The 24,045-nt window shown below is 39.5% G+C and overlaps 1 protein-coding gene across 4 annotated transcripts in view; it reads left to right on the forward strand.

The window, feature by feature from the left end:
* LOC111870294 (protein dopey-1 homolog) overlaps window positions 1-24,045 on the forward strand; it is a 69,795-nt gene that overhangs the window by 24,081 nt on the left and 21,669 nt on the right. For 3 of the 4 annotated variants that reach the window (XM_023862452.2, XM_023862451.2, XM_023862453.2), the window contains exons 9-21: window positions 1,528-1,664; window positions 2,583-2,847; window positions 4,039-6,783; window positions 8,690-9,133; window positions 9,672-9,875; window positions 11,566-11,717; window positions 11,958-12,156; window positions 15,242-15,417; window positions 16,167-16,398; window positions 19,397-19,530; window positions 20,349-20,508; window positions 20,580-20,717; window positions 21,391-21,624. In XM_023862452.2, coding sequence (XP_023718220.1) covers window positions 1,528-1,664; window positions 2,583-2,847; window positions 4,039-6,783; window positions 8,690-9,133; window positions 9,672-9,875; window positions 11,566-11,717; window positions 11,958-12,156; window positions 15,242-15,417; window positions 16,167-16,398; window positions 19,397-19,530; window positions 20,349-20,508; window positions 20,580-20,717; window positions 21,391-21,624 — 5,220 coding nt within the window. The remainder of the gene's footprint in view (window positions 1-1,527; window positions 1,665-2,582; window positions 2,848-4,038; window positions 6,784-8,689; window positions 9,134-9,671; window positions 9,876-11,565; window positions 11,718-11,957; window positions 12,157-15,241; window positions 15,418-16,166; window positions 16,399-19,396; window positions 19,531-20,348; window positions 20,509-20,579; window positions 20,718-21,390; window positions 21,625-24,045) is intronic. The other variant, XM_023862455.2, reaches the window with a different exon arrangement.

A 24,045-nucleotide genomic window follows, 5' to 3' on the forward strand; every position in this document is an offset into this window, starting at 1 on the left:
GGGTCAGAGAGAAAGTTTGAACTAAATATTGTACTTCCTGAAAGGAACATTTATTTCTCAGTGGATGCATATTCTCATCTTTTATATAAATTTCTAGTATTCTGAAATATGAAGTAATCATAATTACTTTTTATTAAGACTGTAATATACTATTATCTTCCAATAGTGATATAATTGTTACACAGTGTTTGTATCTTTCTGTCATTTTTATCCCTATAAGAAAGTGGGATTTTTAAATTGAGAAGTCCGAAATCAATTTTTTTTCATTGTCATTCAACAAATATTTGTGGGCCAGTATTCTACTAACCTTTTGATGAGTATGAAAATGTGAGTGCATTCACATCGAAAGTGCTGGAAAGTGTATGAGCACACTGATATATTTTCCGTTTTCATTGTGTTGTACTTGTAGATCATAATCATACAGAGTGTTCAGTCATCGAGGAAACCAGGGGAACAGCGTGAGTTGGATACAGTATCTCTCACAGATTGCTGCTGTAACTGCCAATAACGGAATGAGTCATTAGCGCTGATGAATGCGCACACACTCGCTAGTGTAGAGCAGATGGATCGTTTCTCCACGACTATTCCCTCACATCAGTTTCTGTACATGTACACATTATAAGAATACTGTAAAAAGATAATACAAACCTGCCTTGCTTTATAACAGATGCTAACAGTGACCCCCTTCTGTTTGCAAACATGCATTGCATCACATAAATAAATTATGCAACACTGTCTGAAGTTGGTCCATGGTAATTTAACTAATTATGCGTGTTATTTTATATGGACAAAATTTGATTAATTTTGTGGCTCTGACTGAAAGCAGATCCTAGCGAAACACTGGTTTTCTGTGCTAAGCATCTTAATGATTTTCGAACACTGATCTGTAGTCGTGCCACAATATCTAGAACTTTTTCTTCAGTCAACACAATCCTCTTCGATTGCTTCTTTATGTCACACACTGGACCTGTGGCCTGCCACTTTTTCACAAGCTTGGATACACACGACTTTGTGGGAACTGGCACATCAGGATATTTACAACGAAACTTACTGATACATTTTCTGTAAGTTTTTGCCTTGAAAAATTTTTAACAGTAAACACATGGTGTTCAATAGTGAACTTCATTTCAGCATAAATGTCGACCCCCTATCAAAATCTCTAACACAGACTGACTATCACTGCGACTTAACTGCAGTGACAAGATCATGCCACCTGACCGTGCGCGTTTATCAGTGCTAATGACTCATTCTGCTATTGGCAATTACAGCAGCAATCTGTGAGGTATGTTGGGCCGTGTCAGCGGTGTTGTGAAGTTTCCTCCTTGATTGAATTCAGTGTATAATGAAAGTCAGATATGCTGTCAGGAGTGTCCCATGGAATGCAAATGCACTGCAGAGCTTTACTTTGGGCCCGAAGCATCTGAAGTATTTTGTGTAAAAAAAAACTCACCCTGTCAGTGCTTTTAGGCGCTTCAAAATTCGTCCTTTGAAGGATTAAGGAAGTGTCTTGTGGTTATTTTTTCACAGGCAATAAAAATTACTTTGAGTCAAGGTGTTGGAGGAACTTCCCATGACGTAGGTCCCTATAGACTGTTGGTGTCATTGCTAGATAAGCCTGATATTGGCCCAGTCATATTGGATGATATATTATATGAAGTATTCAGGTAAGTTGATTTATTTGGAAACTCTTTTCCTAGCCAAAACTAAGCCATTGAAGCCTCATACATCTTATATATTTTTTTTTAGCATTCTGCATGAATTAAACATGATTTATCACTGTTAAACACAAAACTATCACAAAACTGATGTCCTAACTTTGTTGATAGAAGAAAATTGACTAAGTGGTTATACTTAAGAGTGGCCGATGAGCAGAGAGTGATTGAACAATATAGAATGCATTCAGTAATAACTGTAGGCGATTCTGAAACATGCTGAATTCCCACACCCGCAGTATAAATTTTAAGGATTGCACATTGTTTAATACCCCTTATCATGAGATGCCTTGTTTTTAATAATAACTATTGTGAGCCATAAAAATGTAATGGTGAAATTAAAGATTACTTCCAGATCTACCATACCCTTTGTTTTTATTTGGTTTCCTGTAGATTTATCAATGTTGGAGCCATTGGGTTTTTGAATTTACCTTTTTGTTATCTTTTCAAGAAACAGTTTCCTGAAACATTTAAATCCCCCTTTTATCCTTTAATTCTCTTTATTTGAGTTTGTTTTCCAAATTGTCATCTGAGCTATTTCTTGGTTTCCTAGGTAACCTCTATCCATGCAGTTTCCAAGCCAAAATTTATATTTATTTTCTTTTGCTATGTTTGTTACTTGCTCATATCACATCAGTCTAGTTTGTTCTTATCTTGACAATTGTATAAACAAGAATTTAAAATTATCTGTTACATAATGTTCTTCCTGCTTTTTTCCTTCATCTTCCATATGTAGAAGTGTCACCAATGTAGTGTTCTAATATCATCATTTACCTCTGAAAAGAATTTAAATTTGATCCGTGATTACTTACCTTCTCTCTCCTCTATGGGAGCATCTGTATGATCAGCATATGCACTTTTTACTTCCAGAACATTGTATCTTGCATGTGAATGTAATGCTGACAGTACTGGGAAAACTGGTGGATCTATATACAGAGGTAGTCAAGAGTTGCTCAAGTCTGCCAACTTGCTCTTCAGTACCCTGGAACCATGTTACATTTGGATCTATGCAGGTACTCTCTTTGATGAAGCCTGTGAACGGCAGACAACAAATGAGGAAGCAAGTTTAGAGAATGAACGGTCACCCAAAGGAGAAGTTAAACCTGTTGGAAGTGGACCACCAGATCTTTTAGAGGTAAGACTGAAGAGATTGTAAAAGATATAAGATGCCACAATACTTTTTGGTGTTTATATGGGGCAAGAATTTACATATATGAACTGTTTAAATAGCAGGGTATAATGATGAATTAAATATACTGTAGTTGTAGGTAATAACGTGGACACAGGCATAGAAATGGAAAAGTCTTGACTAATGATTGTTCATCTGATGATTTCAGTGGTAACATAGTTTATAAATGACTGTGTTGTCTGTTCCCACAGTGAGATGTCCACATTATTTCTGTGGGTATCTGTGTTTAGTTTCATTGTGAACTGAGTTAATTTGATAATTAAAGAATCAAGTATTTCTTTCCATTTTTCTTACTACAGTTAATGATGTAAGTTGTATGTAGAAGTATACGCAGAGGGTAAATTTTTAAGTGCACTTCATTATGTTGTTTGATTTGTTTATATTTTATTTATGTCTGTTTGTTCACTTAATTGTCTTGTGGTTTTCATGGAATGTTATGAACCAGTTCAAGTACCAGTATGGAAATGGTTGAAATGCCTCATATTCAGTGTTCTTAGATTATTTATAACCTTGTGATACTTCATTTCTCTTGCTTAGGTAAGTGTGAATGTCCTGAAATGTTTTTAATATGACTGACTGTTAATCAGAATTCCCTGAGTTCAAGAAGTTTCCTATTACTGAAAATTTTAATCTTATATCAAATCCCAAGGAACATTAGACTGTGTGCTGCATGTCCCACTGCACACTTTACCCTTACAATATATGAATTAACAAGTTGCATTCATATTGTGAGGAGTAATTATCCCAATTTTCTGAATCTGATGAACATACTACATTCTATTGTATAAGGAGGCTAGAAAGGTCACCACAACTCTCTACAGAAATCACTAAGTTCTGGTTGTCCTGTCTGCAGTGGATGTGAATGGCATAACTAGAATACATAACTAGAATTAGAATAAATCTGTTAAAATTGTATGGTGCTGCAGTGACCCACCAGAAATATTTTACAGGACAGGGTAACATATTTAAACTGACATGTTTTAATTTTTTATAATATAATTTACATATGTTAGTAAACATTTCCAAGTTCAGTTATTGTATTATTATGTGAGTGTTCAAAGACCATGGCTTAAATAATAGCCTAGCCTATTATTTTAAAATTATAACCATCTATGTTGATTTTTCTTTGTTTTCTAGGTGTGTACACTGACTGAATTCCTCCTAGATACGGTATCATTAGAAACCTACATGGACACACCCAGTGAATATCTCCCAGGATTATTCCTTCATATAATTACTCAATTAACGCAATATTGTGATGCATTGCTGCCACAAGAGGTCACCCGAAGTCTTCAGCTTTGTGCCAAAATTCTTTCTAGAATTCAACCATCAGCATTAGCCAACAATCCAGATAGTGCAAAAGTTTCTACCCTTGATCTTTCAGAAGAGAAGATTCAAATTATCATACAGTCTGATGTTGTCAAAAGCTGTAGTGACCTGTCAAGTGGACAGTTAGTTCGTAGTAGAGCTAACAGTGATTTGTCTGAAAGCAGCAGAACAAGTAAAGACAGATCAGAAGCAAAGAAGGCGTCATCCAAAATGAAGAAGTCTTATAGTGCCAGATTTCGTAGTAAGCGTCCTAAGAACTCGCTCAGTAATTACTCTGTCAGTAGTCCAGTTTTATTATATGTAGCAAAGACTGATGGTATGGAGAGGAGTCTTGCTGGAGATAAACATATGGATGATCTGTCAAAGAGTGCTGAGACTCTAAGTTCAGAATCCATATCTCATATTGGGAGAGAGAGTCCAGATATAAGTAGATGTGCGGGACCCTCTATAGAATGTGGATTGAACCAGATGGACAGCAGTTTAAGTAGATATGGGTCATCACCCCATAACCCTTCAGTTGTTCCAGAATTTCAGATCCCAAGCAAGCAGCAATCTGTGCTTGAGGAGTGCCTAAGACAGTATGAGAAATTTTATGTCAAGTTTGTTGGTGGACAGCATGTTATAAATGGCAGAAAAGTATGTGAACTGTTTCAGGAATTGTTAGTTGTTCTTCCATGTGAAACTGACAAGATCCGCGCAGAAAAACTTGAATGTTTATTATACAGATGTTTGAAAACTAGTAAAGAAGAGGCTGGTTCCTTTTCAGATGACTCTTCAGTGTCATCATGCAGGTGCACAAGCTTGAAGAGTAAGAGTTATGAATCATGGGTGCATTTGAAATCTGTGTCTGTATGTCATCAGAGTGAGCAGTGGGAGGAGCCAGTGAAAGTTGCTTCAAGCCTTCTTGTTGAACTGTCTACTTTTCCAACATATTGCCTCCCTGGAGGGTCATCACTGATTACAGATGAACACATGGAGCTGAATTCTTTTCCTGAGTGGCTACGAGTTCTAGTTGTGTGTGCATGTTGGCTCAGCAGTGTACCAGCACTCCAGTTAGTTGCTATATCAACACTTTTAGATCTCATCTCCCTCTTGAGATCACAGTGTGAGAGCACAGGAGTTGCTGAGAATGAACACCAAGGTGTTGTAGCTGTTGTTATGGTACCTCTCCTAAAACCATGGCATGTTCAGTATTTAGAGCATCATACAAATGTAGTTCCAGTACTAGCTCACTCCCTTTGGCACCATCTAGGCCAGTTGAGCTCAGAGCACAAAGTCTTCTGTGTTGAACTGTTGCACCAGTTGCATAATGTGTTACCTGGTAGTGATGCTGTTGAGAATGTTATAGGTGAATCTTTGACACAGGAAAACGTTGAACTCAGGGTGGATGCTTTCCAGAGGTTTGCTCTGATGTGGCATGTTGGGCGGGAAGTTGAAACCAAAGCAGGAATAAACAGGAATTTGCGAACTTTTGACAAGTCACTCTTGAAGATGTTAGATAATCTTCTCTTAGTTGAAAGTTGCCCTCTAAAATTGCTAGCACAGTCATGGTTACTGCATTCCTTCCTTTGTGGAGATATCTCACGACTGCTGGATCCCCTTCTTTTGATGTTGTTAGATCCTGTCACAGCTCGAATGAGTGTTCTTCATGTGAGCATTGAACATTCAAACACTGTTCTTACATGTGCTATGAAAGATGTCGAAAATGGAGACAATTTGGATGAGAATTCAGCTACTGCAAAGATCTATGCAGTCAGTTCTGTTGATGGGAATGTAATCTATCATGTTTCTGACTCCACAGATCAGAGGAGTATAAAAAATCAAAAAATTGACAGGAGAAATATGACAGATAATCCTGTTAGGGCGAAACGAATATTTGCTGTGACGACACTTGTTGGTGGAGGAAAAAGAAAGAACCATTATATAACTGAGAAAAACTCATATATTAAGGAACATGAAAATGCATTTCCATTAAACAAGCCCCAGTTACAAAACATATCAGTCTTTGTAAATCCTTTTTCATCTGCCGTGACCAACAGCAATACTTCTAATGATTCTGTAGCTGAAGATGATTTGGCAGCCATGAGTAATGGGAAAGTTGCAACCGCACATGAACATGTTTGTAATGCTACTAGGTTTCATCAGAGTAAAGTGGGACATGAAATGGGGAGGGAAGAAAAACCAGCTGACATTTTAGAATCAGTCGGCAAGAAGAGATCTGATCCAGACCTTTCAGAATGTTGTTCAAAATCTGAAGCAGAGAATCAGAGACTTACAAAAGGCATAGAAAGTGGATCTGAACAATATCAAGAAGGAGAATCATTCAGCAGCACTAATGTTAATGGTGGATTTGAAATGGTTAGTGGAGTTGAGCGGAGGTGGCCTGTAGGGGATGAGGAGGCACTTGGAGAACTGGAAGAGTCAGCATCTGCTGAGGAGTTCTTTGAAAATGATGCTGTAAGCAGGGTTGATCCCTCTAGCATCAGTATAGTTGAGGAGATATTGCAAGATATCCTCCATATGGTGGTCAGCCAGAGTGCTGAGGGCAGGGAGGTGAGTGTTTTCATTAGAATTATGTTTGATTAACAGAGTAGTAGTACAGGGTGGCGCAAAAAGGTGGGAACTCTTGAAAATAGAGAAAAAAAATACTTTTTTTTTTAATTTAATCAAGGTACTCAGTGTGCACTTCTACATTGGAAATTTAAAAATAACTCACAGTTTGAAAATAACATCGTGAAAATGATGTCCATCTTGCCGAATACACTCTGCAAGTCGATCCTGAAAATTGCGCATGGCTCGGAGCAAAGTGTCGGGTTATATTGCTGCGATCTCTTCTGTTATTCATCTTCTAAGTTCGGCTAGGGTTGTGGGGCGTGTATTATAGACCACACTCTTCAAATAACCCCATAAATAAAAATCACACACTGATGAGTCTGGGGAACGAGGTGGCCAAGCAATGTCACCGTTTCTGGAAATTACATGGTTACCGAACAGACGCCTGACCGCTGCCATTGACACTCTTGCTTTGTGTGCGGTCGCCCTGTCCTGTTGAAACCAAGTGTTTTCGATATCAGTGTTCGGTACACTGTGAATTCTTGCAGCAAGAAACGTCTCAAGCATGGTTACATAACGCTCAGAAGTTACTGTCACCGTGTTTCTTGCGATGTCTTCAAAAAAATATGGTCCTATCACCCTTTGAACTGAAACTGCACACCATACAGTGACCTTGGGGCTGTGTAGAGGTTGTTGATGAAGAACAGCAGGATTTTCTTGTGCCCAGTACCGACAGTTCTGCTTGTTCACATACCCATTTAAATGAAAATGAGCTTCGTCTGACATCCACAGATTTTCAATGAAATCAGGATTCTCGTCAATTTTGTTCATTATTGCTTCACAAAACTGTCGGCTGAACAAATGGTCATTAGGTTTCAGTTCTGGCACCAGTTGCAGTTTATAGGGATTAAACTTGAGTTCATGGAGTATTTTCTGAACAGACCGATGACTTACAGTCATTGCTGCTGCGACTTTCCCTACTGAGCGATGTGGACTTCTCAGGATGGAGGCTTGCACGGCTTCGACATTTTCCGGAGTCCGAGCACTTCGTGGACGACCAGAAGACTTTCTCTTTCCCACTGAACCAGTCTCTTCGAAATTTTGAACCCACGTTCGAATTGCATGTTTAGATGGAGCGTGGGCACGAGGGGCAAGGTTGAAATGCCGCCTAAACTCCCGTAAGGCCTCAACCAAACTGTCGCCATGTCGATAATAAGCCCGCACGGCTACTACGCGTTCTTGAACGTTCCACTGTTCCATGGCTACTAAACCTCCGGTGCTACTTTACAACTTACCACCCTCCCCACATTTCTCCTCCCCTCACACTGCTGTCAACATCACATTTAAAAGTTACCATCTTTTTGCACCTGCCTGTACATTAGAGTTCTATTCATTAGGTACCTATTCAGACCTTATCTAGGAAATAATTCTTATGATAGAGATATTGGAATGGGAAACAGAATACATATTGTATATAAAATTTTGTTAGGAGAGCTTATTCAGGCTGCTTGGGAGACCAGATGTGTTTGGGAGGCATGCAAATGTAGAATGAAGTGGGTTAAAATAAGAGACCAAAATAAGATGGCTTCCATGATGCCAGTATTAGGCATCCTCCATAATAACAGAGAATGCTTTTAGTCTTGAATGCCTGTTGACTACTCATAAAAGATGTTATAAAATTAAGTTACAGTGAAATCCCCATTTAATGTTCTCAAGTCAAGTTTGTATCTCATTTAATATTCCATATCCAAAGTCAGGAATATCAGTATTCATTTTCCTTACTTTAGTGTTCAGAGCCACTGTTCACCAAAGAAACCTTAAATGGTGGATTTACTATAGCTTTAGCAATTTAAGGTGTGTTTGACGAAACATTTTGTTTTAATGTGTCATTATTTATTTTTTTTAGGTTAAAGGTGGGAATAAACAATATTTTGACGTGAAATCACCCTGCAAACAGCCAGTGGGAATTGGAATTCATCCGTTTCATTCACACATGCTCCTCTACTGTGGTGTTTATGACTCACATAGAACATTGTATGCTCTCAGTTCACTTCGTAGCATCTTGCTAACAAATGCTCGTATGTTCCTGTATGCTGCTGCAACCACAGGCCTTGCTAATGTTGCCAGAAGCTCTGATCTTCTCATACTGCTTACTAGACATCGCAAGTCAGTGTTTGGCAGGAGTTTCCATGGAGATATTGCTGCCTCAAGTGGCGAGTTTGGAACAGCATACCGAAGTAGCATGTACCTGGAGGCTTTAATCTCTGTTTGTCTCTATTTTGCAAGGAGTTATTATCCTAATTTGGGTCAGATGCGACTCACCCAAGAGGAAATAGCAGGAAATAGACAGGTATTTTATTACACCACAGTTGTGTTGGGTATTGTCCACAGTCTGATATACATACTGTACACAAGCCTATACAAATTTCCTACAAATCTGAGAGCCACATCAAGAAAATAACTATTGAATTAAAAACCAAAAATACTTTGTTGAGAACGTTGCTTAGTTTTTTGACAAACAGACATTTGCAGGCTGTATATATAAATAATAGCTTATTCCACATGTGCTTGAGGGCAACTTACTATGTCATTCCTAGAATGCAGCAAAAGCCCAATCTGTTTGCTGTTAGCTGTTGGAAGTGTCATTTAAGAAGCTGAAGTTTTACTAATATGCATTATGTGAGAAGTCCAGTATGTTCCTGTTGTTATAAAATCAGTGAAAGAAGATTGTTCTCATGCATTATTGTGGCATGTCATCCTGTAATATAGTTTTGGCCAACTGAAAAAATTCTCAACTACACTTTGCATTTGAATTCTTATATTAATAGGACTATGCTTTATGCATTCTTTTATTATGACTTATTGATGTTTATGTTTTGTGGCTAAAGGTACAGCTTGCAAGTGCTGAGCTTCTCATGCTCATCTGTTCCGAGTTAATTTACCTTGTTCGTGATAGTGGCAAGGGGTTTGCTTGTTACATAGCGGACCTACTGTCACGATGCAAGGTTCAAAAAGTGGTTCTTCACTGTGTCCTCTCCAGTGTTTATAGCATGAAAACCATTGCAAGTAGCCAAGATGTTCATGCTGCAAAGGTATGTATTGAGAAACTGGGCCCAAATATTAAATGTCATTCTGAAGGCAAAGTTCAATTTTTCATGCCCTTGCCTGGGTGAACAAAAACGTTTTACTTTTCATGTATACACAATAAGCACATCACTGATACTGACACAGTCATTGATTGGAAAAACAAGGTACGTCTGCTGAAAAAGTGGAATGAGGCAGTCTGTATCCTATATATGATAGTCTACCATACGAAAGTCACCATCATAGCAATGGCCATAAGTTCTGGCAGGATTTAAAGCTGTATGCATGAAAATTTGGGCAGGAGGAGGAATCCACGCCCAGACCTGGCTGGGCATAGAATGAAGATCTTCAGCTTTGCATGGTTGGAGCTGATTGGTTTTAGTAGGGCCTCAGACAGGTTCTGATCGTAGCATTGAGGATAGGGCTATTTTAACAAATCATGTTGAAATCAGGGATGCACAATGGAAGCAGTAGTGGGCTGAGTACTTGGAGTGACAGGTGGTTGACCCCTGCTTCCGTGTCAGTACTCACTACTCTGTTAGGATTCCTTGGAAGGTGACACTGGAAACATTTTTTGGACTGGTAGTTCATTGCTCATGAGTTTATATTTGTGAGACCGCTGTGGTCAAGGAGAAGTTCTTGCATACCTATTGTATTGTGCTGATCTTGTACCATATGAAGGGTTGTGTGCTTTCATAGATTGCATTGGAGGAAGTTGCTTGTGGAGTGAGCTGTGCATCACTGGCTCCGCAAGTCCCTATATGAGTACATTTCTGACCTTGAAAATTTCCTGCCTACCCTCCACATGTACATGTCAGTTAAACTGGGAAATGAAGTGAAGGGCATTGGAAGGTTATTTGTGGCTTGATGTTTAAGTAACTTGGTCTACGGACCACAGTAACCACTGCTCCTGACCTGCGATGTGGTTAAGTGCAATGAATGTTGTGCATTTCTTATCTATTTGGCAGTATTGATTTTATGTACATTAGTGTTTTGCATTTTCTCTGTTCTACTCAAGTTTTCTTTCATTTTATTGTGTAGCCCTGCCCCTCGGTCTAGTTCATGGATCTTTGATTTGCGGTTTTAGTATTGTTTCACTTAACTGTGTTTGTTATTTACAACTCTTTTTCCGGCTATGTTATGCCGCTGAACTAGGACCACACCAAGATCATTGATCACTAATGTAAACCTAAGGGTTCGCTACTTATACTACAGCCCCATTATTGTTTGTATCCTATTATTTCTTTATTGCTTACTTAGTGAGTTCTGTTACAACTATGTCACAAATTATTTAGTCACATTGTAAACCTTAAATGGGACAGTCGCAAATAGCAGTGAAAAAGGAAAGGAAGATAAAGAGGAAGACTGTAGAGGTGAGTTTGTCCTGTACTGCCCTATCTTTCCTAGACTCTCTTCATGTGACATGCAGCCACGTTTTAAACAGTTATACATATGCTGCTGACATACAATATTTTGAAGACAGTTGCATATAAGGGATTCTTACGATCACCAGACTTGAAATGTGGCTCATATCTTAGTGCACTTCGAAGATGCCATATATAATGTTGCCAGATACTGTGAACTGGACAAAGTATCTATAATTGACAAGCCTCAGATATTGGAGCTAAAGTGATAAAATGAACTAGAATAAAATTTACATATTCTTACATGTCTGTTTCAACTGAATTTTAATTGCAGTCATCTTTGTCTGAAGAGCAGCCGCAACAGAGGACCTTCACAGAGGAAATAGTATTGTTCAATGATCCGGTAGTAGAAGGAAATGAAAATACTGGCAGGTGTAAATACCGAGGATCAGATCATTCTGAAGGTTTTCAAATTCAGTTGCTTAGGTAAGAATTGAGACACAGCTTTTGTGTAAGGCAGGCAGGCTCTGATGAATTTTTTTGGTGGGGAGGGAACCATACAGCATTAAATTAATATTGCTGTAATATAAAAATCTGTGAATGAAGCATTTTATAAACCTGAAGACTATACAAAATATAATGGATATTTATTGAATACTTGAATCTTCTCTCTGTCTCATTCCAATACATGTTCATGGCATGGTGCTTAAATAACTTCCTTTCCAGACTTCTCTTGGCTCTGATAATGCTTGAACATCAAGTAAACTGTCAGAAAGGTGATGGTGAAACAGCTGCAGTAAGCAAAGAAGTAATGCAGGTATCATCACTGAGCAGAGTGCCAGCAAATCAACTGAAATACATTGGCGGTCATGTGATTGCACAGCAGCCTATGTTCCTTGCAGCTATCCTAAGTGCACTTCAGCAGGTTTGAGCCTAATATTCCCTGTCTAGGTATTATGTATAGAGGAAGGAAAGTTTAGGGTTGTCTCTTCATTAATCAGTTGGAAACATTTCTTGACAAATAGTCTGATGACATCTTATTTTCAAAAGTTTTATTTAAACAGAAACAGAAAAGGGTTCTTCCATACTGTTTTGATGAACCAGACTTGTTAATTCTCTTGCATGCTTAAATGCACTTTATGTTTATTTTATAAAATAGTTAACAAATAAGAAATGTTGCAGATAAAATTAATAGAAGTGTAAATGTCATAATCTGTACTGTTCTTTCATTTCCATTTCCATGACTTGGTTTCATAACAGAAAAGGTAAAATTGCATGGGATGTTGTCTTCTCTGGTTAAAACCATTTAACCTGTGTGGCTTTGTAAGGTGTACTGAAACTAAGGTCGTATGCCATGGCTTTCTGTGTGTTTGATGCCACAAATTGTAAATTTAAGTAGAGAGATCTGTATTTATTTGTAGTCAGGGAAATAATTTTTGCAACATACTCTCCCACTGAATGTGTCTGGATTATGCAAGAGTCGTCCAAAAAATAAAACTCCAAAATTGTTCTGAGGAAAGTTTGAATGGTTCTTTAGTTCTTTATTTCATTCCATAGATCCATACAATTGAGGATGTGGAAACAGTCATATAGGAGGAGCAATAAAAACATACATAATCAATCAATCCATAGATCCATACAGTTGAGGATGTGGAAACAGTCATATAGGAGGAGCAATAAAAACATACATAATCAATGAAAACATTACACAACATAGCAACAACAACATTTGGCAGACAGTCATTACAAGGGAATAGTAGCATTATTCTTGTCATATCTAAAATCAAAATATTTATCTAAAGTATAAAATGAATGATCGCATAATTTTTTTTTTCAAAGCCAGTTTAAAATCTACAGGATTGTAATATAATTACTTTATGAAAATAGGAAGATTATTAAACACCCTGATACCCATATAATAAGCTCCCTTGAGATATAGTGACCGATGGGCTGAAGGTTGATAAAGATTGAAATTATAACCATGTCTTGTGAATCCATGTTGTTAACCATAAAAGACAGTAAAGAATAGATATATTTGGATTGAAGAGGGAGAATACCCAAAGTTATGAACAATTGCCTACAAGAGTCTCTACTTCCGATACCCGTCATTATTCTGAGTGCAGTGATATATATGCAGTAGTTATCGGCTGTTACCAGTGTGCTGGTGCTGACAGCAGTTCTGAATGTCAGCGTTATGTTTTAATCAGAAAACTCTTATGAAGTTTGTTATTGTGGAGGTAGGAGAGTCTATAATGATCATCATTGTTAGTATGCATGTAATAGGCAGGGGAGTTAACAAGTGGTAATACGTCTCTTGGTGATGATCTGCATAATGGGTAGCCACTAATGGTGCAGACTGATTATAACAGTCAGAGTGCTGATGACTTGATAGAGGATATTGTCACATGATTGGGTGACTGTGGACAGGGTTTGAATTGGTAATTGGATATTGAACATTTACAGATTGTAAGTACAAGTAACTCTAGCAGTATCGCTAATTCACAAACTCTGCAGTACACTACAACACACACTAAGTCTTTTCAGTCTGTTGTGTCTTCACTGGTTGTCTGATAACAGCTTTCCACACTGTAGCACCCTCAGCTTTTGTGTTCATGTCCTTACTGGCCAGAGACCGTGTCACATCTAAGTTGGTATCTATCTCACAATTAACTCAACATTGCTACATAATGGCTTACAGCAATGGGGGCTCCTCCACCTCCTATGCCTCCACCAGGGGCCACTGTCTCACAACAGCCACAGACTCAGATTGGTCTGTTTGCAGACTCTCCCCAAACTTGCTACTGACATCTCTAGATTGAATGTTTGTATTTCGATTCTTCAGATGTAGGCTCTGCACAGACCCACAGAGAACGTTGTTCCTCTGTTGATGTGGGTGATGTGGTATCACGTGTTCCACTGTAGCAGCATGGTTCACCTGGCACCAGATCACATGGCAACACTGCTTCCCACAGCTCTCCTGTTGTTCACGACATCACTGCAGACTTGGACATGACATGTTCCTCTGTTGCGTGTCAGCGTAGCTGTAGTCACATGACCTGGTAGCCGTGGAAATATGTTTACAGAGCTGTTGCCTTGCAGTGGCCATCTCTGCTGATTAAACTATTCTGGCTTTCAGTGGACATACCACAATATGAAAATACTCTCTTTTTGGAAGCGAAGTTGTGTAATGTTATATTTCAGCGTCCTGTTGCACTGATTTATGTCCATGATTTATTCTGACCGTCTTACAGTGCATACATTTATTCGCCTCACTCTTCTCTCTTGCACTACATGTTTCAGCACTGAAGTGCCATCTTCAGGTGCTTTTCTATGTACGTCGAACTACTGAAGATGGCACTTCAGTGTTGAAACATGTAGTGCAAGAGAGAAGAGTGAGGTGAATAAATGTACTCGTATGCACTGTAAGACAGTCAGAATAAATCATGGAAGTTGTGTAATCTTGTAGAAAATATACTGACATGTCATAGGAATCTCTCACCCCTAGCTTCACGGTAGATGGAGGCAATGGTTAATCTGAAATGTGGGTATCTTTGTGTCAGTTTACACAGCTAAACATCTCAGAGGATGGTAATTGTCATATTAGATTTGAGGTTTTCACAGCAGTGGCTGTGAAGGGACTTGCAACTTGCTTCACGCTGGTTGCTTTCTCAGCTTACTCTTCAAGCCTGAAGATGAAGGCAGTGTGTACATCTGAAGTATTGGTAAATTTCTACCAGAGTGCATGGCTTCACATCCCCAGAAGGCATTAATCTTAATATTCACTTCTATGAGAACCTCAAATTTCAAAAGTAGTTCTGTTTCAAGAAGGTGGCTACTCAACAGAAGTTATTGAAAAGAAATAAATATATACAAAAAAGGTTTATTAGATGTAAATCTGTCATTTGGTAGTCTGGTAGTCTCAAATGAGGAGTTTCTTATCTGACTAGCTAGTCAGTAACATTCATTCTTGTTTCAGTATAAAGATTTTTCTACCCCTTTTCTCCTTCTAGGACCACATGAGACACTTGCATCAGCACTGGACAACTATGGTTATATCTGCCCTTCCATTCATGGTTCAGTCCCTCACACACGTAGTGATGAGTGTGGTGAATCAGTTGTGCTGCAATTTGGAGAAACTGTCTGTATTTTATGGAACGTCTAGCCGTTGTGGGGAGTCGTACAAAAGGTGGGAAAGAACAGACATGCCGCTTTTGTTTTGTATATTCAGAGTAAAAAATACTGATTTTTCTTTTATTTGTCAATATTTGATGTGGACAGCAAAATATTTGTGGTATAAAGTCAAGAATTCAGTTTATTATGTGATGTTTACAGTGCAGTGATCTGTTGGCAAATATTCTGTGGACCTGCAGACCTCTCATCTGTTTTTTGTGAGGCATCAGGCCTATGACCTTATTAATTTTTCTTAATCTGCAAGTATTTCATGTAGGTGGATATCCTGACAGAAGTTGTTTGTGATTTTCCTCATTCCCTCCACTCAAATACAAGGCCTTGATTAGGGCCATGGCTGCTTACTTTCAGATCCTTTCCAGTTTATCCATCTGTTATCCTAACATACAGTGACGTATAGTCAAAATACCAGTGTCATTAAATAAACTACAAACGATCCTTTTCCTTCAAGATAATTGTTTCTGTCATGGACATTACTATAGCTGTGAAAAGCCCCATCTTATGGGATATAATGCCATGTAGTCAGTGAAAGCATTTCAGAAGAACAGACTCCCTCCATCTTCAGGTTTGAACTGTGAGCCAAGCATAAAGCAGACAGCAAGTAGTCTGATACATTCTTTCAAAATGTTTGTTAACTTTCACCAGACTGCACAGCATTATATCTGAGAAGACAGAACTCTTCATAGTCACAGATGTGAGGACTCCAGATCGAACTCTTCTATAGCCCTTTGTTTTTAAATATTTCAGTACACCACCTGCATCGTGCTGTTTGCCAGCGGACTACACGGTGACACAATTGGAGGCTCTGACTGTACTGTGCCATTATTGCCTGTTGGATAATACCCAGCAGTTGTCCCATGCTTTCAGTCAGCAGCTGTTGGCTGGATCTGGAACCATACACATGGGCATACCTGGAGCAAATCCTGGCCAGATATTTAATAACCTGGTACATGTGTTCATGCCAACACCACTACAACAGGTAGTTATTTCACTTATTCCTCTCACTGATGAGTATAACATGGAACACCAAATGACACAGATGAATGGATAATACTGTAACGTGTTTTGTTACTGAAGACGCCGTTCAGACTGTTAATTGTTTATTTAACAACCTACAAATCTCGGCTACTGTTATGCCGCAATTTCGAGACTGAAAATCAAAAGACATTGCCTAAATGTTATGAGACTTGCAAAAGCGTTTTATAGCAATTAGAGCGAGGATGACAACACCTGGACTAGGGATCTAGGTTAAGAATGTTGACGCTCAGTATTTATGCGTAATCGCATAAGTAGGAAGCTCCCCTAACTGGGCCATGGGAGTATAATGAATTTATCAAATACGCAGTGATGAGGTACGACGGACCCGCCCACCACCAAAGGGGTTAGCCAATGGAAACCCTCCCCCCCCCAAAATATAGAAAAAGGGGAGTAGTTTACCTCCCTCTTTCGCCAACTGCAGCGCCAGCAAAATTAGTGTATAAAAAAAAAACTCAATGGGGATTTGATCTAAAAACGTAACAATTAGCCGCAGGCTCTGTCCGACATGGGTACTACGAGTGGTGGTGTCGCTGCGTCTCTAACTCAAGTAAGTCATGTTTGCTCATACAAGCCATGCTGTTAAACCTTGTGGTTGTTGGTAAATTGTTGTTTGTCAAATGTTGCAAACAATGTCCAGTGTGCCAAGCGAGTTCTTGAGGGTAGAATATGAAAAATGATGTAACATGCAATAGGTGAGGTTGCTAGTGTAGTAAATATGGCAGACGTTAGATAGAGTGTTAGGATTACTGGTAGTGTGCAGAGCATGCACACTTGTATTTATACTTGTGACTCTTGATTTTGTGATAAATATATGTAGGCTTTCAGTATGTATAACTTCAGGGGCAGAATATTTTAAGGGTGAAGTATTATGACAGAATAGTGTAGAATTATGTAATGAGTAGTAGGGAATAGAGAGAGGAAAGAGGATCACATTGAGCAATGAATACTTGCATATCCTCATGAGTCGAAACAGAGAGAGAGAGAGAGAGAGGCTCAAGTCCTACACCCCAGAAGGGGAGACCATGATGAAGTCATAGCATGGTAAAGTCAAGACGCTATATAGTCCTGACCGAAGGTCGGCATTGTTCATACTGTAGATAGGATTGTAAATAAGAGTGTAAATAGACAAGGTAATTAGAGTAGGATGTACTGGGATTGTGATTTACTTCCCCAATCCAACCCATCCACGACCGATCCAAAGCGATCCTGACCCAAGCGAAGGCAGAACTGACCCAGGTAGCCAACAGCAGCCGGATGCAACTAGCAGTAAGGGTTATGAGAATCCTAGTTAAGGGTGAGAGACTAGTAGTAGAGACAAGGGGATGCATTCCTGATGGAACAAGTGAAGAGTAATTTAGATAGTTTATTAGCCCCCTTCAGGCATAAGAAAGTGATAGCAGAGGTGGAGATCGGCCAACGAGAGGTGGCTGACAGAGAGAATTAGTAATTGTGTTTTACTCACCCCTGCCATCGAAGCATTACTTATGGCAACGGCGGTGGGCCGAGTCAACGAAGGGTTGACTGACGTAGCAAAGGGACTAGCCATAGAGAAATGGCAGACAAAGTGATTTAGTGTGTTTTAACCCACCCCCGTCACTAAGACATAATAATTGGTGACAGCGGTGAGATATCAAATCCACCCCTGTCATAGAGGTGTAATATATGGTGTGACAGTCGATGGGTAGAGGCGGGTCATACCTGACACGCCCGCTTTACGCCAATACGAAGTGGTTACAGTGATGAAGGGGCCAGCCAACAGAGAACGCTCGACTAACGCGCTACCGGCCCTTAGTATTCTCATCAACCCTCTTAAGATATAATAGATGGTGGCAGCTGTATGCAACGAAGAAGGTCCAGAACCAGGAGAATCCTAGCTGAGGGTAATCTAGTATTATTGTGTTAACCCTTTACAGCATAAGATGTGGTGGCAAGGAGGGATACCTCCACGCCCCCTGCCACCACGACGTAATAGCTACAATTAATTATAACAATGTTACGGGTTTACACAATTTACAAACCCTACACACAAATCAATTCACTCTATCCGATTCACTCGTTACAACTGAACTCGGTGACTATTACAATTCAGCTGTCTTAGGCGGCTGCTATATTTCAACTCCGCACTGCTGACTAACTGCTGGCTATATTCCAGCTCAACTCATAGGCTGCTGCCTTGAGAACTGGTTCACTACTGACTTGAGAACTGTTTTCAGCGGCTGTGTAGTTCCCTTATATAGTCGCAGTGTTTGCCTGTTACGTAGCCACACTGTTGGGAGTTGTTTACGGGTACGTAGCGATTGCGGTGTTGTGTGTTACGTCACCGCAGGGAGAGGGGCGGGGTGTTGACTTGCCTATTACCATAGTAATGACAGTGCTACGATGCCGCTACGTACTGCTGGGGAGGGAGGGATGTCCTCCATTGCGCAACACGTCACAATACTCTTTCATATTAGGAAGGTGTTGGCTTAAAATCTCTGCCCATCTACCTGGTTTTCCTTGGACCTCACAACTGAATGCTAGGATAGTACCTAAAAGTATCAGAACCACTTCCACATTTTTTCCCATTTTATTATTCACTAATGTTTTACCATTGAGTGCTTATAGTCTGACCTACTGACAGTGTCCCTAAATTAACAAAAAATAAATACAGCGGAATTCTCTTAAGAAGTTTTTTGGGTCGAAGCTGTTTGACTTCTTATGGGGAGAATTTCTAAAAAAGTAGGTTCAGCAAATCTGCCACACTCATTTTAGCACTCCTGTGAATATTCATAATACATTTGCAATAGTTAATTGCATTAGAAATTCCGCAGTGATCTTCAGATGTTGGGCATATTGCATGAGACTTTTTTATATAGAGTTGATGATACAGATATGTCACATTGTATCTTACTGCAGTTGCTTGGTTTAACTTTAAATATGTAAATGTTTTTATGTTTCAGGATCCAGTCTCTAAAGAGAAACTTGGTCAACTTGATCCCCATGTTACTGCAAGAAGAACGGTTCTTAGCAATATGCCCCGTATCATTGCCAGTGTGTCTGCTTTGTGGCAGGCTGTCTTGACTGGAAATGAATGGTAAATTTATTAAATGTATTTTTTTTTTGTAATTAGAGGAATATAACAGAAAGAATATTGTAGCATGTAGACTCATTACTGGGTGACCTCAAAACAACATTTGCTTCTAGGCAAGTGATTCTTAATAAGCAAGTATATGCGGCCATTACTAAGTAACACCTTTTCAAACAAACCAGTTCCCATGGAAACTCTTGGAGTGCAATAATTAATGATGTTTTCTATGTGATATGTGCTGAGTTGTTATAACTGAGACAAGTTTAGATGTGAGAGAGTTTTGGGATATTTGCCAGACAGCAATGAAGTGAGCATGGAAACTGAAGAAGAATGTCCACTGTTAGAAGCCATTACCAGGGGATGACTGGTGAAGAAACAGAAGACTGAAAAGGCTTAGCATTTGCTGTAGTGATTTGTAAAGTGTGAAAGTTAGGAATAGTGTTATAGTTACTAGTAGTTACAGCCTATAAGTAGTCAGTAAATCCAGTCTCCAATCCAAACCCTGTAAATAGTCACACATACACATGGCAGTATTTAATGCATTAATAATCTGAAGCTACATTCATAGGTAGTTCTGAAATCAGTATCAAATTACAAGTTATGTTTCAAAAGAATATTTCTTTTTTATTTTTTCTTTTGTAAATGTTTAGAAGTTGAACAATGTTCAATAAGACAAGTAAATTAAGAGCTACTTTAAGTGATACACAGTAGTTACATAGTAGCTAGAAGAATGGCATGATACAAATGACGATAGAACATGAAGAATGTGTCATTTGATCAAACAGCTGGATTTGGTAATAAATCAGTTTTGGCAACCTGTTCAGGGAACATCAGAGTTGTGTGCTGGGAAGTCCTCGCGTAGTGAAACATCATCTGCTCGAATTTCTCAGTCCTATTTCTCTGCATCATGGTACCAACTTTTTGGCAGCAATTGCTGTTGCTTGGCAAGAACGGACAGAGCAACTCATCCCAGTTGCAAGAAAGGTTAGTACTTATACCGGTGAGGTTTTCAATTCACTGCCAAATGTAGTCTCTAATTGTGTTCATAATTGCAGGTGGTTCCTACAGCCAGTCCTGATCAGCAAGTGCTAGTCTACCTAGTAGGGGCAATTCGTGTAATGCCTATTGATACGCTTGTACAGACTGTCAATCAGGTAGTGAAGCAACCACCCCCAATACAAGGAGCCAACAAGGTTAGTAAACATGTTGTAATGTTTAATAACATGCTTCAGAGGTTGGCTTACAGAGTTGTGGATTCAGGTCCCATATGTAGAAAATATTCAGATTGCAGCCCCCTGTTGTAGCCAATACCAGGAAACTTCTAGTAACAGACTGAGAACACTAGACAGTGTGCTTTAGTGAATACAAGTATGGAAGTAGTGATAATGTTACATTTATTTGTAGTTACGACCTGGAAGAGGCCAATAAATCTGTTCACCAATCCAAACCATGTCTATAGTCACACATACTACGTGACAGTATTATTCTTCCATCCATACTCATACCTCCCAAGTGTTTCATTTTCTTTCAAGTTTTAAAACCAAAATTTTGTAGGTGTTTCTGATTACATCTAGGCCTGCTACATTTCCTACCCATCTTGTCCTTGCTTATTCAATCATTGTAACAATATTAGATGAAGTATAGAAGTTGTAAAGCCTGTCAGTTTTTGATGGGCCCATTCATATTGTCTAGAGATCTCATTTGCTTCACATGCTGTAGTTTTGTCTCTCTTGTGTGATATTTGGTGGATGGTGGGCTAAATCCCATGTAAATGAATGAATCTAGTGGACTCAGATGTAATCAGTGGCAGAATATTATTCAACGGTAAGAAGTGTTAATTGGATTTTGATATATGTCATTTTGCAGAGCTTATCTCTAGAAGTGAGTGTTCTGGAGTTCTTCTATTGCTACATGCAGACCTGTTCAGGCTCTCAGCTTGCTGAGAGTTGGAGCTCACTTGTTGGATTGCTGAGGGATGGTCTGACCCTTACTCCCCCAGCCCAATTTCTTATGCTTGCTATTCTCAATGAATTTGTCCAAAAATGTCCACCTCTTGCTGAGAAGAAGGATATGAAGGACCTACAAGATATCACAGCAAAGGTTTGTATGAAAGACGGAGTAGAATATTTTTACGCACATTGATATTTGCTGCATGAAATGCTATAGTTTACTCATGCAACTTTTTTGTATATGAAAATTATGGAACTATGCAATGGCATGGATTCCTTATTTTTATTATGTGAAAATTAAGGGAGAGCCACAGAAGCTTTAGGCAAGTAGGCTTGCCATATTTTTGTTTATTATAGTTTATTAATGACACAATCAGTGGAAAATGATTTGGAACGTATCGTGGCATGCCGCCAGGAAGGCCAGACTGTAGAACGTCCATTGCTGGTCAACGGCTAGCAATTCCTAGCCAACAAAACATAAAGAGACCGTTGCGTAGGGAAGTGCTTAAGCAACAGAGACTGAATTGTTGAGTTCCTACGTCAACGAATTGACCCTGCTAACGAAAAGTCTATCTAACATGTGAAACTAAACCCTTCATCAAGGTGTCTTCTATCCTGTCCAAGGGTAGGTTATAAAAGAGTAGAAGACAATAGACCAGGACAGTTCAGATTCAATGAACATTAAAGGAAGAACCGAGAACAGTTCAAAGAACGAAGAATAGTTCAGATTCAACAAGTGAAAAGAGAAGAACCAAGAACGAAGACACTCCACCTAGAATAGCCGTCCAAGAGTATAGCCATTGAAGAGGAAATGTGTAAGGTGTTACTGAGAGTGATTATATTTGTGAGTGTAAACAAATAATTGTCCAATAAACATTCGTCTAATCCGAAACCCACCATTTCTTGTCGCGTTACATAGGAAGCCTGTGACAATATGTAGAAGTAGTCGTGTTGCAATGTGAGGTCCTGTCTTAGTATTTGCCAGAAGGGACTGAGGAAGTTTAGAAAATCCTCAGGATATTTGGTGTCCTAACTTGTCTGAGATTCCAGCAATGCACCTTTTGAACTCCAGTCGGAAGTTTTACCACTTGAACCAAATTGACTTCTTATGTTCAATACCAGAAATTTAGGACATAATGGAAGGTAATTTGCATTGGGTTTTGTGGTTCAAAATTAGCAGTTTCTCACAAAAATGTTGTAATTACAAGGTGGTTCAAATATGACCGGGACTGATTTTTTTTTTTTAAACCATAATTGCCAAACACTTACTTGCACATGTCAGTCTTCAACGTACTCCCCTCCAGAGTCAACACATTTTTTCCAATGTTCTGGAAGCATCCTGATGCCCTTTTAAAAAAAGGCTTGTGGTTGACAGCTTATCCACTCCCGAACAGTCTGGATGACAATGTCGTCCACAAACCGCATGCCTTGCAAGTCTGACTTGAGCCTTCCGAACAGGTAGGAATCACTTGAGGCCAAATTGGGACTGTACGGCGGATGTGTCAGAAGGTTCCTTTTCAATTTACAGAGGGTTTCCATTGATGTTTTGGCCGTATGGGGGCATGCACTGTCTTGAAGGAAGGCTACCCGCTTTCCACCTGTCTTCCGCTTGGATCGGTTCTTTTCATTCACGTCTGTTGCCAGGAGGTCTCAGTAATAAGCTGCATTGACTCTTCTGGCATCTGTCGGAAAGTCTACATGGATAACCCCCTGCCAATCCCAGAAGAACATTGCCATCACTTTTCCTTCCGAACAGCTCCTCCGTGCTCTCTTGGGTTTGGGAGAACTGGTGTGCCGTCACTCGCGTGATGACTGCTGGGACTCGGGAATGAAGTAATGCACCCACGTTTCATCGGTGGTCACTATAGACTTCAAGAATGCATCACCTTCGTCTTCAAACTGCTGTAGGAGATGACTGACAGCTTGCATGCGCACCATTTTGATCACATCCATCAAAGTGCATGGTACCCACCGTGAATTCACCTTGCGAATGTGCAGGTTGTATTTCATGATGTCTTCTACACCACCAACACCGATGGACAGCATTGCTCAAAGTACCTTGATAGTGATGTGCCTATTCTCACGAATAAGTGCATCTGCACGATCAGTGTTTGGCTTGGTGACGGATGTTCGCGGCCGACGATCATGCGGTTCATTCTCCACGCGCTCTCTGCCCTCTCTGAAGCACTTACGCCACTCAAACACACGGGTCCGTGAGAGACACTCTTTCCCATGCTGTTGTTGGAGTCTGTGGTGAATTTCAGCAGACGGGACGTTTTCTCCAACAAGGATTTTGATCACAATGCATTGTTCCACGCTCCGCAGTGCCCTCTGTTCACTCGTCACTCTAGCAACTCCCAGACAGAACTGAACAGGTTCTAACCTGAACAGGAGGGAGGGTGGAGGTTGTGGCTTCACTCCCTCAAGGTCGCACAGCTGCTGCGCTGTGCGGCTTGTTTACACACAAATCAGTCCCGGTCATATTTGAACCACCTTGTATAACATGGTAGGTGTGATAAATATTGAATATTTTCTACTGTTTATTATTATTATTATTATTATTATTATTATT

This window comes from Cryptotermes secundus, unplaced genomic scaffold, assembly GCF_002891405.2.
Source record: "Cryptotermes secundus unplaced genomic scaffold, Csec_1.0 scaffold354, whole genome shotgun sequence".
Classification (NCBI taxonomy): Eukaryota; Metazoa; Arthropoda; class Insecta; order Blattodea; family Kalotermitidae; genus Cryptotermes; species Cryptotermes secundus.